General features: G+C 40.0%; 1 protein-coding gene across 8 annotated transcripts in view; it reads right to left on the reverse strand.

The window, feature by feature from the left end:
* Window positions 1-16,721, reverse strand: part of NAXD (NAD(P)HX dehydratase) — a 48,677-nt gene that overhangs the window by 3,833 nt on the left and 28,123 nt on the right. For 7 of the 8 annotated variants that reach the window (XM_059839689.1, XM_059839687.1, XM_059839688.1 and 4 more), the window contains 3 exons: window positions 7,515-7,565; window positions 7,332-7,436; window positions 6,837-6,957 (listed from right to left, as the gene is read on the reverse strand). In XM_059839689.1, the coding sequence (XP_059695672.1) occupies window positions 6,837-6,957; window positions 7,332-7,436; window positions 7,515-7,565 (277 nt within the window). Of the gene's footprint in view, window positions 1-3,782; window positions 3,903-6,836; window positions 6,958-7,331; window positions 7,437-7,514; window positions 7,566-16,721 lie in introns of all 8 variants that reach the window. The other variant, XR_009485450.1, reaches the window with a different exon arrangement.

The raw sequence follows: 16,721 nt of genomic DNA on the forward strand, positions 1-16,721 counted from the left end.
GCTTGGCTCTGAAAAAAAAAAAAACAGGAGAAATTTATTTTCCTCTCTTAGGGGGATGGAAGAGCTGGCAGAATCATGACTGGCCAAGTGTGATCCTTAGAATCTCCAGTCAGCTATTGCAGGATTCAGGACTGTGCACACAATCATTTGTGTGCTGCTGAGCATGCCAAATATACAAGCAAAGGATAAAGCAAGACCTGGCATTGCTTGGACAACAGCTCTCACCTCAAGCCTGGGCTCGGTTTCCCCAAAGAGTATAAACACAGCAGCCCAGGTGTTTTAGAGGGAGTACTGCCCATATTTTTAACATTTGAAAAAAATTTTCTTTTTCAAACTAATGGAAAAAATTTGCACAGAACTGGAGGACTTGCAGATACATCCTTCTAATTAGGAAATGGTAAAAAACTATATCATACCAATAAATGCCTTCCAGTTCATGTGCAACAGCAAAGAATTGTACTTCACTTCCATTTCCCAGTGATCCTTCCAGCAGTAACTGTGGGGCTCACAAGGCCAGGCAGTTGTGCGTGTTTGCTGCCACTGAGAGGGCAAAGATTCATTAGTCACAACGAGCACAGCACACACCACTGCAGCCTTGCCAGCAGTTCATTTTCCCAATCACTCTTCTCCCCTTCCCCCTCCCCCTCTCAAATTAAGATTCTGGATGTGTTTCTCAGTGAGCAGTAGCTAATGTCAAATTTCACAAGTGTAATGCCCTTCTGAGTTAGCTATCTGAAGAAGGTTTGCCCTTTTAGGTGGAGTGATTTATTCTTATTTTTATTTTAAATACAGTGCTTTGGAGAAATTACCTCTAATTCTACTACTTTGAAGATGCTATCTCACAGGATTTTCACTTTGAGGGCTTGAACTCCTGGCAGGAGGCAGGATGGAAATCCTCTGTTCAAAAGCTTTGGGGCCTTCTGACTGACAGCTGAGCACAAGCCCCTGCTTATTAGCTGTATGTCACCATCTGCCACTATTCTGTAGCCCCACAACCTTCCAGTCATTTTTGAGCTGTACAGGAGAGCAAGATCTCAAACTAGGCCAATTATAATACTCTGCTTAAAAAAAAAAAAAAAAAAAAAAAGAAGAAGTGGTCTTTTGTTTGTGGTTTTAAAAAGTAAGTCTCAAATATGTGCAGAATACCTCACAGGCAACAACAAAAGCAGACCTTTGTACTCTGCACACAGATGCTGGAAAACAAATCCTTGGAATACCTTCAAAGAAGCAGAACTAGAGGAAATTCACTTGAATGAGGAGGGAGATATAACACAATTCTTGTGCAGAGGCTCGGCTGATCAAAGAACATCTCAAAATAAAAGGATGATGAACATGACGACAGGCAATGGGAAAAGGATTTAAAACCACTACTGAATTACAGCCATTATTAAGAGCTTTTAAAATCTAAGAAGGAATCCTACAGTGGCATCAAGACAAACTGCCATACTGCCGAATCAAAATACCCAATTCCCTAGCACTTACCCATACACTTATACACATATACTATCAGAAGAAAAGGGGAGATGAAATACTGAAGAAATGCCTGCAAGGAGATCTGCTAGAGTCACAACACCAACAGTCCTATTCAAGAGTTTCAACACAGTCTCAGCAAGCAAACATCACATAAATACTGCCAGAGCTTTAGGCAGCAAATACAACACGCCCCTCACATATAATCACATGGATTTCTTGTGTACCTAAATCCATGGAAATAAATTGTACTGAAATGAGTGCAACAGAAATAAAAAATGGAAGGCTGTCATACTGACAGAATTTTGTAAAGTAAAATTCAGGAGTTTTAGGCTTCAAACAATTCAAAACTCTGCCCCAGATTTTCTGGATAACTATGGCCAAGTCATTTACTAGGTCTAAGACATCTTCAAGAAGTGCTGAAAAGCAAGCGATGATACAATATTTGTGAAAGCATTCAGACCACGGTGTCACACCTAGCTGAAAGAACTCCCAGCCTAAATTTTGCTACTGCCAAAAGCCCAGAATTACCTATTTAAGGGTATTGTATGCTTTATTAAAAAAAACAAAACACAAGAGTCTGCTATATAATTGAAAATAGCTGTTCTCTCTTTGAAGGAAAAAAAACCCAACAGAATGCAGTAGTTTTGCTGACTTCAAGCACTACAAGTTAACTGGGAAGCACAGATGTTGATATGGCTGTATGCAGGCAGCACCATTTACAATGCCAGCTCCTAGATACATCACAGTTAGAAAACCAAAGTTTTTCTAACTACAAATGATAGTGTGTGTCTGCTTGCTCCTGATTCACCATGTTCACCCAGTTGTGACATAAATAAATGAATCTCTGGGGTGGTTTTTACTTTTGCATTTAGAGCACAGCATGTGAAATATGGGATAGTTTAGGTGCTCTGATGATGGTCAAGAAGGCTGAAGAGCCTACGTGAAATATCACATTTACTGAGACAGCAGACTGACAGACTGGAGATTGAAATTTAACTCCTGAATCTCAGACATCCTGAACAGATTCCTTGCACTTGTTTTCCTCTTACAGAGGAGGAGTATTACACTGACCCTAATGTGGTCAGGAATCCATGTGTGAAACACGACCATTCTAACTTCTGATATGACCCAACTGGATCAATCAGCTAACAGCCACCCCACACAACAAACACACTCCAGATTAATTAAAAAAAAAGATTTCCATTTTCTATGCAAATAATGTAGCTACCAAGGATCATCTGGCCCCATCAATGCAAGATTTCAAACAATATCAGATTTTTGGTAAAATCTCTAACCAATATACATCTCTGACCTAGCATGTATTTATACTAGTAATAAATTTATCTTTTTCCTTTTGCAAGTTAGTTCACAAAAGTAAATAGCTGGAGATCATAGATTCCCAGGAATGTGTCCCATAGTGTACACAGACAGGGAAACCAAGTTTAATGACTCTGGCTGGATAAACAACTCAGCTGATGTGGGAAATGTAAGTTGGCTTTTATATAAAGGGTGCTTATACTTTTTTATTCCCCAATCACACTTTTAAAACTTAGGTAAGTCCTTGAATGCGAGACAGAGCAGTCAATTTAAGCTGAGATGAAAATGACCCAGGTTTTCCATTAGTTTTGTTGGATAGGCACAGGAGCCAGGCCCCAGGTGAACAGTGCCAGGGAGAAGCTGGCTGGGCTGCACGTGCCAGAGACAGCACAGTGGCACCAGGGACAGGAACCATCACCTCCCCATTCTGCTCATTCAGCAGAAGCAGGACTGGAGACAAAGGTGCTGCCTCTCAGTTATAAATCTAGGTGAGATTTGCTCAGCAGCTGTGAGTGAGCCAGGCAGTGACAAGCACTGAACAGCTTCATTTCCAGCTGTGTGGGGAGATGAATGGCTGGAATTAGAAGCACTACCTGGGGACTTAAGGCAAAAGTTGGCTTTTTACCCCTTAGCCAGTACTCAGTATTCTGCCTCACATGCTTCCTTGCTTCTTTTGATCATAAAGCTGCACCTGAGCAACTGGAGAGAAACCAAACTTGGCTACTGGTTCCAGGTTGAAGTAGTCCCAGGTAGCAGTGGGATGGTTCCCAGAAAGCCTGGCTTTTGGAAGGGAGGAGGGTCAAACACAGAAAAACTCACTATAATGTTTAAAAACCAAAATCCAAATACTCTAATTCAAGGACCTAACCAAATTTTAAATATGTTAGGAACTGAGGCTGGTATAACCACACTTTATTATTGACCAGTTCTCCAAAGAAAAATAAAGAGATAACCTTAGAGAGCTGTGCCATAGTGAATAAAAGCTGACTTACCTTTTACCCATAGGCTGAGTACTCATTCCTACCCTGGTCAGTGATGGCACTGATATCACCTACCAAGAGCATGGTGAAGCTCATCTTTGTAGAGCAGGGAATCAACAACTGTAGACCAAGCTATAATGTGAAATTGCAAAAGGAAAGAGAAAAAGAGTATATAAAACTTAATTTAAAATCTGGGTGATTACGTTTACAGGCCAGTTGGCAGCTCACTACTGAAATGGAGACAAATCTCAGAAAAACCTCCTTTATACTGGAGGGCTGCTACTGTTTCACAGAGGCCAGTATGTGACTTTAAGGCCATAAGGAATCACCTGAACCATCTAGTCTGATCTGTGAAAACAAACTTTAGAGGTATCCAGACACTTCAGAGTTTGTGAATCTAGCAAAATTTCAGGTATGTGGCTGTACTAGTTAATTTGTCTAAATCTACTTTGAATTTATTAAACTTCAGCTTCCAATCAGAATTTATTGATCCTCTCTGTGTAGATTACAAAGCTTTTTGCTGAGGGTAATTCTTCAGCAATACCTGACACCAAATCACCTGGTGACCCTTTCTGTCTTCAGGTAGCAGAAGTAAATTGTCTACTGCATTTCCTACAGACTCATGAATAAAACTACTGTGAAAATAACCACTACTATCACTCTAAGCTATAAGGCATTCACAAACCCAGTCTTTCTTACTGCAAAATTTGGCATCTTCAAAAAGCCTTCCTTCCTCAACAACTAAGCATAAAAAACTAAAGTTACACAGTTAAGTTTGCAATTTCTCAGTTTCTGGTTTTCCTGGAGAGCACTGAGATTTACTTTTCTCTCTATTTTTTTTTTTTTCCCCCAGGAAAGCCCACATGCAGTATTTTCCCAAAGGAGAAAGTTTAAAAGTAATATATGCAAACTACAGTGTCAGTGTGCTGAACACAGGAGGTCAAACAGGAAATGCCTCATAGGTAGGGCTTAAGCACTACAAATGGATGATGACATAACAAATAAAAGGCAAGAGGAGTACATAGATCTTTTCAAAATGTTTGATTGTACTCAGAGGACACTGGCCCGATCCAATAACCTTGGATTTCCCTGATGTATGTAGTCTTAGCTGAAAAAAAATGACATCAGATCAAAAGAAGAGACAGATGAAAAACATGAGCAAAAAAACCCCTGAAGAATTCAAGGTCAGTGACAGGACAACATATTCCATGTTTGGCACAGAGCACACAGCAGAATCTCCTTTCTCAATGTAATTTTGCTTTTGAGAAGCTTTTAAAAAAATGACCAGCAGATCAGACCCAAAGAACATTGTTGTTAAAAGGAAGATGAAGTCTGAAAAATTCCCATGTTTGTGCAAAATTCTCAAGAACCTTCTTCAAAGTCATGCAAACTCTAAAATCAGTTCTTGTAACAGACATTATAACCTGCTTTCTTAGCTCAGCAATGCTGCCTGTAATGTCTGTAATCCAACAAAGCACCAGTGACAGCACCAAAGTGAGAACAAGGAAGCAGCCTATAGCTGGACATAAATAAATGGCTATAAGGGCACAGAACTGTTTTTTATTTCAAAAACAAAAGACACTTCACTAGTAGAAGAAAATACCACAACAGAGACAAATAACAAGGTGGGGGGAAAAAATATAACCAAGAAAAAACCCCAAAAGCACATAAGACGTACATGAACTTGTGCCACATATGAACATTCAAAATTGAAACTGGAAAGAACTTCACTTGTTTCCTGTGTTTTTTTTTTTTAATCCTGCATGACAAGAGACTTTGGAGACCTGTCCTGTCTCTCCAGCAGGGATGGGGATACACTTATCTCAAGAGTAACAGTTCAAAAGGAGAACAGACATATAGATAAATATACGAGGTAATGTACTCCATCTAAAGTGCTCACCCAGTCTTCCCAACATTCATTTAAAAAGCAACAATCCTGTATAAAAAGAATATTGTTGACATAAAAGCAGAGGAAGAAGACAAGTACAATGCTCTGAAGCTCTCTAGCTGGCATAGACTGGAGTCAAGACATTTTATCCTCCAGCAGAGTTCATCCACCCTTAAGCCTGGCCTGACTGTCCATGGTTACAAATCAAGTCTGCTGCAGGTGCAAATATGACAAAAAATTCTTCCTGTGGGGAAAGCTGGGTACTGTGTGAGGAAGGTCCTTTCCCACACAGATGTAACCATACTGCTTCCAGGTCCCACTTGTTGGATCTGCCCTGACCTGGTACGTGGAAGATGGCTCTGCACAAACCAGTTGTCATATTACATTTGCTTTTCTGTTACAAAAGACTTACATGGCTCCCAGTAATGAAAAATTGACTGTATATACAAAACAGTTCTGAAGCAGCATAAACATTTATCAGAGATTAGCATTTCAAGTAATTAAAAGCAGAGCTGCTGCTTGTTATGTATGTGAAATAACACCATGCAGGCAAAATGTGACGAAGGCACTCCTGAATTAATTTTACACTGATCACAGTACATGATCAGTATAAAAAGCATCAGACAAGCAGCTAATTTTATTAAGTATACTTTAAACCACATTGGTATGAGACTGTTATAATGGCAATCTAGAGTTAATTTTTAATTTGTCAGGACTGCTGTAAAGTCATATATGTACATGCTAATCTGCAGCCCCATGATGGACAGCATCAAGGAACTGAGCCTTAAGACATCCTCACTCCTCACACACTCTGATACATCCTGAACAGTGTTATTTTGTATCAATTTAGCAATGACAACTGCACTTATATAAACCATCTCAGCAAAGAACTTTCAAACAGTTCAAAAAGATTAAATGATTAATTTCTCAATGCCCATGTAATGTAAAATATAACATCTCTAAATGCGAAATAAAATCAGCAACTCTTTTCAGCAAATAAATTTAGTTGCACTCTTAAAATATTAATTTACACAAATCGTCTAAAGGTGATCAGCAAAGGCAGCAATCCCTCTAGTCTTCAGGGGAATACTGCCAATTGCTGTACACTCTACTGGACTATGACTGAAAGCAAACAGAACAGAACAGTCACATTGCTAAAAGCAGGAGGCTTCACTTACCCTTCTCTCCATCTGAAATAAGATCTCTTTCTCCCTTTTGCACAACTGTCAAATTCCCCATGGCTTGGCTGAGTCTTAGCACACATCCATGATGATCACTACTGTCTACGGGGTCTCTAAGCTACAACACAAGAATTCCATACACAGTACATATTTTGCTACTAGAACAACATATTCTAACACATGCTAGTTACATATGCATGGGGGAAAAAACAGCAACATCATCAGTCCTTCTCTGTATTTTTTCTATACCCACTGCAGTGTTAAAAAATGCATGAGAATGAGTCTTCTTTTAAAAAGAGCTCAGTTGAAGAATATACATTGCTGTGGCAATCATCCCATGAAATATTAACCCAGAAATATTATGTGCTGTTTCTTGTATGTGTTTTTCTCTCATACAAGAAACAGCACATAATATTTAAGCCAGTAATAAGTTACTTATTTTCAAGGACAAAAAGACTAGATACATAAATACCAAAAAGGCAAGCAGCTCACCATGGCTTCATACAGTCTACTGAACTCCATATAGTTTGGAGTAAGAATAGCTCGCTGGTAGCCTTGAATAAGAGAAGGCTGCTGGGAAATGAGCCACAGTCCATCCTACAAAACACAGTAAGAACATTTACTGAACAGATTCTTAAATGTTAAATCACTGACTGAAATAAAGGAAATACTTACTGCATCAATAATGATAGGAATTCCTTTCACTTTCGATTTCTCTATAATACCCTGCAAAAAATGCAGATAGTTTTCAGATGCTTGTTAATTTATATTTTATAAGATCCAAACCAAATTCATACAATAAATCTGACCATGCAAGTTAAGTTGAGATGAAAATGACCCAGGTTTTCCATTAGTTTTGTTGGACAGGCACAGGAGCCAGGGCCCAGGTGAACAGTGCCAGGGAGAAGCTGGCTGGGCAAGTTGTTTTTACAAAGTGACAGAAGAAGATCTGTTATATTCTGCAAACTAATATAAAATTTTTATATCAGCAGGTAATTTTACAGTCACAATGTTTTCTCCCTGGTTTAAGTATCCACAGAGTTGGTATGTGTATTGGGTACTCATGGCAAGGTTTTGGGAGGGGGAAGAGGGGCTACAGGGCTTCTCCAAGAAGTTGCTGGAAGCTTCCCTCATGAAGAGGGAAGAGAGCCAACAGAGCCAATGCCAGCCAGCTCCAGGGCAGTCCTGCCACCCAGCAACAGTGATGGGATCACAGATTTAAAAACAGGATAAAGGTACTGTGCTGAATCAATTGCAGCCAGAGAAGAGAGAAGTGAGAACATGTGAAAGCTACAGCCCTGCAAACATGTGAAGGAGGAAGAGGAGGTGTTCCAGGCTCTGGAGCAAATTCCCCTGCAGCCTGTGGTGCAGTTCATGGTGAGGCAGCTGTGCCCCTGCAGCCCATGGCAATCCACAGGGGAGCAGAGCAGGTGGATGCCCAAAGGAGGCTGTGACCCCATGGAAAGTGTGCACTGAAACCCGCTCCTGGTAGGACCTGTGGCCCCATGGAGAGAGGAGTCCAGAGTGGAGCAGTCTGTTCCTGAAGGACTGCACCCCATGGAAAGGACCCATGTTGGAGCAGTTTGTGAAGAACTGCAGTCCATGGGAAATCCACTGGAAAAGTCTGTGGAGGACTGTCTCTTGTGGGAGGGACCCCATGGTGGAACAGGGGAAGAATGTGGAGTCCTGCCCGAGGAGGAAAGAGCAGCAGATGACAGGTGATGAACTGACCAGAGTACCCATTTCCCATCCCCCTGCACCACTGACAGCAGGGAAATGAACAATTCTGGAGTTAAAATAAGCTCAGGAAGAAGGGAGGAGCGGAGGCAAGGTGTTTTATCACCTTCACCTTTAAGGTGGTTTTATTTCTCATTATCCTACTCTGATTTCACTTGTCATAAAATTCGATTTCCCCAAGTTGAGTGTGTTGCACATACTTCAATGTAACAGTAACTGGTGAATGATCTCTCCTGTCCTTATCTTAACCCACGAGTTTTTTGTTGTATTTTCTCTCCCCTGTCCAGCTGAGGAGAGTGACAGAGAAGCTTTGATGGGCATACGGCATTCAGCCAGTGTGCCCATCAAATAAGCAACCCAAACAAACAAGCAATCTCACCCACTCTGCCTGCTGTAGGAGGCATGTAATGCCAACACATAGTAAACATACATCTTCAATTAAAATAAAACCAGAAAAATCCCGGGGAGTCCTGCCTTGATAGAAATCTACCAATAACTACAATAACTAACTTCAGTTGCTTTGCTGCTGACAGCCCCACTGCAGTATTAGTTTATGTACAAACAAACATCTGAGACAAGCAGCATATATGATGTCATTTCACCTGCGGGTCTGGAGGTTTTATGCTTTGAAAGCAAAACCAAGGTGGCCCAGACAAAAGACCATTTGAAAAAGTGCTCTTTTCAGCAAGCAGTATCTCTGAGCAGACTGTCTGCCCTTGTTCTCTCTCCTAACCCAGCAGCAGCAATGACTGATCCTTGGCCTTTTAAATGAACAGTGGCAAACAGTCAAGTTTTCTTCAGTGTTGGTTATTATCAACTCATTTTGAAGTTGGAGGGTTTATCTTTTTCCTGTGTAAGATAACAGAGCATGGTATCCATCCAAAAGTGTAATTAATTTTGAATGTTATTAAGCTCTTCAGATTAGCTATCATACAGCACTGAGCTTCACAGGTTAGCAAGACATGATGTAAGGAATAAGGAAGCAATTTTTAATTAATATTCAGGGTTCTGAACATCTCTCTTTTCTTGTATAGTGGTCAAAATAAATACCCCCCACCTTAGTCCCGGTAAATTATTACATAGGACATACACATATCCTCACAAACATTTCTGCCTGACTCTGATTTTTCCAATACCAAGGGAAAGTATTTCCCTTCCATTTTCTTTGTTGGGCACTGTCTGCATTTTGGAGGCATGGGACTAGGCACTGCTCCAAGCCTGAGGACTTGTCCCAACACACAGCTGTGGCTACAGCAGAAGCTACTAGAGAACAGAAACCTTTCCAACACAGACCTGCACAACTTGGGCTGTGTGTCAGACTACCAGCTGCTCACCTCCTTTGAGATCCCTAGGGAACACCACAGAGTCTTTTCTTCTACTCAGCTACTTGAATAATTTTGAACCAATTGCAAGTTTTACACAACTCATATGGTTCAGCTACTGCTAAATTAGTCAAATTTATTAGTAAGTATACTTAAGAGCTGTGTGAGGATGGAGTCTTAAAACACACCTAGAATTAACTGTGACATTCTGAAAAACAGAGTGCCTTATTATCAAAGCTTTCAAGAAATGTATGAGAGAGTAATTTCTGAACTCATGCATGTTAATCTGCACAGATGTGCACAGCTCAGTTTTCCTTCACAGAAGCTGCACTGCTTTGCCCTTGCTGTGTTAAGTTCATCAACAATTATGTTTAACTTGGCTCACTTTGTAACAATAAAAAAGGCTGTGGATCTAGCAACCAGATTTTGTGTTTGCTGTTTGTATTTTCCTTGTACAAATACATGTTGTAGATCCAACAGCTCAATTATTTTTGAATGACACTAAGCTCTTCTGATTAGATATCATAGGGCACTGAGACCCAGACCTCAGCAAGATCATCCTCCCCCAATCTTTGAAGGTACAAATACCTTTTGCTGCAACCTGGCTATCTAACTCATTAAAATTAGAATATTTTTGTACATTAGCAGCTTCACCAAACTCCTTCAGTACACTTAAAATGATTACTGCTCCACTTCCCACTAATATGAATCACCAGTTTATTCTAGTATGTCAACTTCAGTAAGCCAGTCTTTCATGACACTTGATGTTCTTAAACTAAAAAAGATTTCCCCAGCAGAGTCAGTAAGGAAGTCTGAAGGAAGACGCCAGATCTCAGGAGTTGTTATCCTTCCAAACTGTTCTCTTAAATGCATTACAAGCAATCTAGGGAAGGAATTTTGCCAAAATTCTGTTCCCAAAGAAGCTGAAGTTTGGCAGTAGCTGTTATTGTTTGGCCCTTTTTCATGTTTCCTCATAATTGTCATCTTGGATACTGGAATGTCTTGCTCTCTCCTAAATAAGCAATCCTGAAGATCCATGGTATACCATGAGAATGTATGTATAGGACAAAAAAAAAAAAGAAAAAAAGTGGAAGTTACAAAGCATGGCAGTGTAAACAGCATCTGGAAGGCCATATCTGGTACACTTCAGAGAAACAAGGCATTTTTTTCCATATCATGTTTTGAGTTCCTACCTCTCTAGCACATCCTCCACAATCCTGAAACATTTAACCTCTACTCTAAAGAGAAATTTCACCTTGCTAAGTAAAACCACTGGACAAGCAACTCTTATTGTGTACCAAGTCTCTGAGGTATCAGTTCCTAATCTAACATACTGAATGATCTTAGCTTGTTCTTCCTCTCCTTATAAAACAAGCAATCAGGGGATACAAAGTTGTCTTATTTAGAAAGCTCATTTTTTATTAAAAAAAGCCAAACAATAAGAAAAACAAACAAAGCCCCTATCCCAATCATTTTCCTTTCCTCTTTCTTCCTTAAACCCAGGGAGAAACTGCTTGGAGACTGCAAGGAACCTCACAGAGGAAATTCTGGGGAAGGAAGGGGTGATTTCAAAACTATAATAAACCTGTAAAGATCAGGGAACCCCTCTAAGACAGCCACACGTTTGAAGGACACTACATCCACAGGAGAACCCCTGTTTCCTACTGATTGTGGACAGGACCAAGGGAGAGCAGCTTAGACACCTCATTTAGGGTGGGATGGATAGTCCACAGACTTACCTGTCTCTCCTCAGCTATCACAGGGGGTGTGGAGACACTTTACTGTTTTATTTTTAGACACCAAGAATTAGGTGAGATGAAGCCCACTTTTAAACACTCTATTTCTGCAAATACTGTATTAAAAAAAAACTTAAACATTTGCATTAACAGGAATTTATGGCAATAATGGCAACATCTTCAATGCAGATTATTAGCAAAAAATCAATTTTCACCTGTATTTGTATCCTGGTATTTGGCATGGACTTTTTTTGGTTAATACTTGTAGATAGAAAAGAACCTTCACTGTTAATTGCCCAATTAATACAGCTCAGGCTAACTCTGCTTGCACACCAAAACCTATTTAACAGTTCCTGATAGAATTCTATGTATGAACAGAAAGCATCTGTTCAGTTTTATCCAATGTAACAATTATTTCTATGGGAAAGGATTTATAAGACAACATTGACAATTAAAAATATTAAGAAATGTCACTAAGACAAAAGCTTAAACCAAAACACCATTGACAAGTGAACAGCAACACATTCAGGTATCAATGATAAGCCCAAGACATCATCCTTTCCCTTCAAACAGCATTTTGAATATTGAGGATTTGAAGATTCTAGCTCCAGGATAGCCCAGTGAACAAACTTTCTGTGCACAGAATGTATTCGACTACAACAGGGGTGGTTCAGCTTGGAGCAAGGCAGGAGAACTTCCTTCAGTTGATTCCTAAGCCCTCAAGGACACCCAAAACTGAGGCACTGGACTCACAAGACAATCTTGGCATGACTCACAAAGAGAGAGGACAATGATGAGAAGAAGAGAATGATGCGCTGTTGTCACCCAACCTTATGACCTACAGCCACACTGTGTAATTATCAAAGACTGAAATTTGGATCCTTCCTCTACAATTCACATCCAGGGCTAAAACCCAGTCTCTTACCTTCCATACTGAGATTCTTAATAATGGGGTTGGGGGCAATCTCTTGCTAGAGATATTCTTCTTTGTATCAGCTGGCTAAATACTTGGTAGTCCTCTGAAACAGTGATTCAACGTTTGCGTGAGAAAAGGAAAAGAGGTGTCAACCCCCTCTTATTGAAATCAGTGATGATTAACTGTATTGCAACACTGCAGTACTCATGCTAGAACAAATCTGTAGCAGGAGCTTCCTCTCCTAATAACAAGACCAAATCTGAAGCTTCTATCCTCATCAAGCCAAAGAGGAAATTACCTGGGATTCACACATCCCACAAAGATGCTCTATGGGGCAAATTCTCTCACAGTTATTATCATTTGTTAGCAGCATCAAATCCTTGACATTTAGAATTGCCCAAAATAGTATTTCAGTCATTGCAGTTTTTAGTGGTGGTGACTGAGAGGAAGAAAGCCAGAGAGGGTAAAATTAACCTGAATCTACTCCTACTCTACTCTTGAAATACACTATTTCCTGAAAAAAACCTTTTTCTTTGACTCGTTATTCAGGACTTCTACACAAGTAGCCTACTCAGTAAGAACTGAAAAAGAGCTTGTGTCACAGTAGAAACCACTGGTCTATCTGAGGAAAGGTAACTCTTTACTGCAATTTTAAAAATTTATAAAGTAAGGATGAAAAATTAACGTGTTTTCATTATTTTTTATTATCATGGAAGCTATTCCCTTAAATGCAATGCATTCATTGTAGTAGAAATCTGTTTCCTGTCCCAACTTTGACATGGGAATTTTAAAACCGATTCCCAAACCCAAATTCCAAACTTTAAAAGAAACCCAAAAGACAAAGCTGAAACACAAAATAAGCAAAACCACCAAAACCAAACCAAAACACACCAACCACCACACTTCCCCCAAAACAACCTGAAACACAAAACCCCCAACACATGGATACCTGTACCACACACACACAATGCAGAATTATTCAGGCTGGAAAGGACTGCGGGAGGGAGAAGCCTGAAGGAACAAATGGGCAGGATACTGCTGAAAGAGGGCACGGTGATGCAGAAAAGCATGATGTGATTTAACCATTTGATAGCCTGCAGCTGCGCTGTGAAACACAAGATTCACCTACACTGTACTAACATGGACATCCAGGACTCCTGCACCCTCCCACAAGTACTATGGAAAAGGGGATGGGGCTGACATGGCCACTGGTTGTAAGGAACAGCCACGTGGAGAATAGCAGGGAATATGTGAGGGGGGAATAAATTGCTATGGAGCTCCTGAGTACAAGCAAAGGATTCCTTATCAGCCTTGGAAGCCTTCACAAGAGCAGTCACCCTGAGGCCCCAGGGGCAGAGCACAGGTGGGGCTCTCTCAGCCAGTGCCCTCAGCCTCTGGGAAAAAAACTCTGCAGTCTGGACTGCTGCAGCCAAATCCACGAGCCAGCAGTAACACTCATCCCATTTATGCTGCCCACTTGCAACAGCATAAAAGCTGGCTCGCCACAGATGCAGAGAAAAGACAATTATGTAGGTTTGCCACACCTAAGTCAGATATACTTTTCAGCTTTTTTAATTAGATGTGGATTAGCAGAAGAATGCCTGCAGTGACTTTTAATATATTGTTATTTTTATCACTACTTATGTTCTTCCTCATGAGCTAGTTCAGCTATAGAAAACTTTGGCATTTGGTGTTCACAAAGGGAAGAATCAGGAAATTAGAGCCAGTCATTTAATTATAAGATTGAATTTTAATGAAATGAACAGAAAACCAGACTAGCAGAATATATAAAGCAACATCTATCCCAAAACAGTAATTAATTTTCACACTGCCCTTTCTCTACCTAGCAAAGGAAAGCCTGCTTTACTTGACATCAGCAAGAAACACTGCTTTTCCTCAGTCCCTTCAAGAGTCATGTCTTGACCTACTCTCAGGAAAAGTCTCACTCATGTTCTCAAAAGAAATTCAAGCCTTAACATGCCATAATAATGGACAGTATTGACCAAAATGACATCCAAACACTTTAGGAAGCAGTGCCTTCAGCCCACTGAAAGTCCCCTCCACTGCAACCTGCAAATGCTGAGTATGTAATGAGACACTCTCGTTTGGAAAAGACATGCAGATGTGCATAACCTGGCACTGGGAGTGGCAGTCCCTTTCACAAAGAACCCTCTCCTGAAAGCTAGGATCAGAAACTGCTGTTGAAACGCCACCTATAATTGCTTATATTTTCTGCACAGATGCTGCTCTCATCCAGCAATCCTGAATTCATGATTTTGTCAGAAACAGGGAGATAAAAGAAAAAAAGAGTCAAAATTTTCCTGTAAATCCTGCAGCTCTAAGCATTTCCACACATCCTCCTCCCCAAGGTGACCGGGAGGAACAAATAAGTTCCACCCCAACACGCTGCAAATCGATTCCTACAAATAGGCACTGAAAGCCCTAGGAAGCATTTCTGCCTTGCTTGCTTCAAGTCTGGATAAATGCAGAGTTAGCAGGGACTCAGCTGCAATAGAGGTCAGGATGCAGCTCTCTGGTGGAGATGCCTGGAAGATGGGCTTGGCAAGCAGGAGTTTGTAATCTTGCACAGCTAGAAGTAGGCAAATATCCCAGGCACAGGCTGTGCTTGAGGCTACAGCCCTAGCTGGCAGGGGGGAGAAGCTTCCCTTAATATATTCTATTTGATGCAAGAAGTTTGAAAAACATTAAGAATGGAGCTCTACTGTTTGAGATTCTTCCCATTAGAGCCATATTTTCAGAAATTTCAAAATTGGTTTTAGGCTTTTACTGACTCACTGATTAAAATGTGCAGTTGTCTCTTTAACATGCTTTTATTAATTCCTACAAACTGATCCAAAGACTCATCCTCCTTTCAAACATCAGCAAAGACAATGAAAATCTCTCTTTGTGGACAAGACATACATATATAAAAATCACCTTTAACTAGCCTAATTGCCTGAGTTTTAATTTATGTATTTCTGTATGCATACCTGTCACTAATTCCATAATCCTTCACTAAACCCTCAAACCTCCTGCAAGGAATAACCACCACCTGTGAAAGAAGAGTCACCTAATAGAGATTAATATCCCTGCTCTGGAACAAATAGGTCCTTCATCTCGTGGTTTATGCTCCATTCAATTTAAGCTGGTCTTTTGTCTTTTAACTGTAGTGCTACGTGCTAGGCCCTGTTTTCCAAAACAGATTTTCAGGTGCACAGCAAAATGTTTTACTTAAGCCAGGCAGAGTGTGATAAGGACTCTAAAGAGTACCCCTTCTACACCATCAGGCTCATTAAGTGCTTTGGGAGATGTTAGAAGCTGTTACAATTAACAAAGCTGAAGACACTGTAGATGGCAGCTAATCAAAACTGCATTAAAAAAAAAAAAAAGAAAATTATTCATTTGTAGATTCCTTCTTTGAATTCAAATTAGATCACTTGCCTTGAGCATGGAAGAAAACTGCAACTAACAGTTTCTTAATATCAGCTTCAATCACAGGCTAAATTCCAGAAGAAGTGACATAAGCCAAAGCAGTGCCTGAACACAATAAGAAAAAGCAAAAGCCTCTGAAATACTGTCCTAGTTATGAAAAAATCCAGAGCACTCCTTTTTGCCTGTGCTCCCCCAAAATCATGGTCAAACAGAGACCATTTGAGAAGCTACATTTATACACATATTTCAGCCCTAAACACATGAACATGCACTTTTAAGTATTAATCCTTTTTATTGCAATCCAAAGTATAAATATCTACATCAGAATAAATAAAAGCAGTAATTTTTCTCATGCTCTTATTCACTTAGTGTTTGCACTGACAATGAAAACTCTACAAAGTTTCCAATTTATAGCTGATTATGTTAACTAGATTTGGCATAAGATATTCATGGTCAGCTGTTGGCACTTTGTCTTAAATAAACATAAACTTAAAATGAACTTGTCATGCTTAAAATGAACTTAATGAACTGAATTTATCACTGCCAATTTCTTTTTAGGGTTTCTAGCTGAATGAGCTTAGAAAGAGTTCAAAAGACATCCAATTTTTGCATCCAGTTTTGCTTAGAAATGCTTTTGAGTATCAAAATCAAATTAAACAACAATACACGCCTACATGCAGAAAGCAAATAAATATCCCACTTCACTGCGAATGACTTTCATCAAGATCCATGACACATA

This window comes from Haemorhous mexicanus, chromosome 2 (genome assembly GCF_027477595.1).
Source record: "Haemorhous mexicanus isolate bHaeMex1 chromosome 2, bHaeMex1.pri, whole genome shotgun sequence".
Classification (NCBI taxonomy): Eukaryota; Metazoa; Chordata; class Aves; order Passeriformes; family Fringillidae; genus Haemorhous; species Haemorhous mexicanus.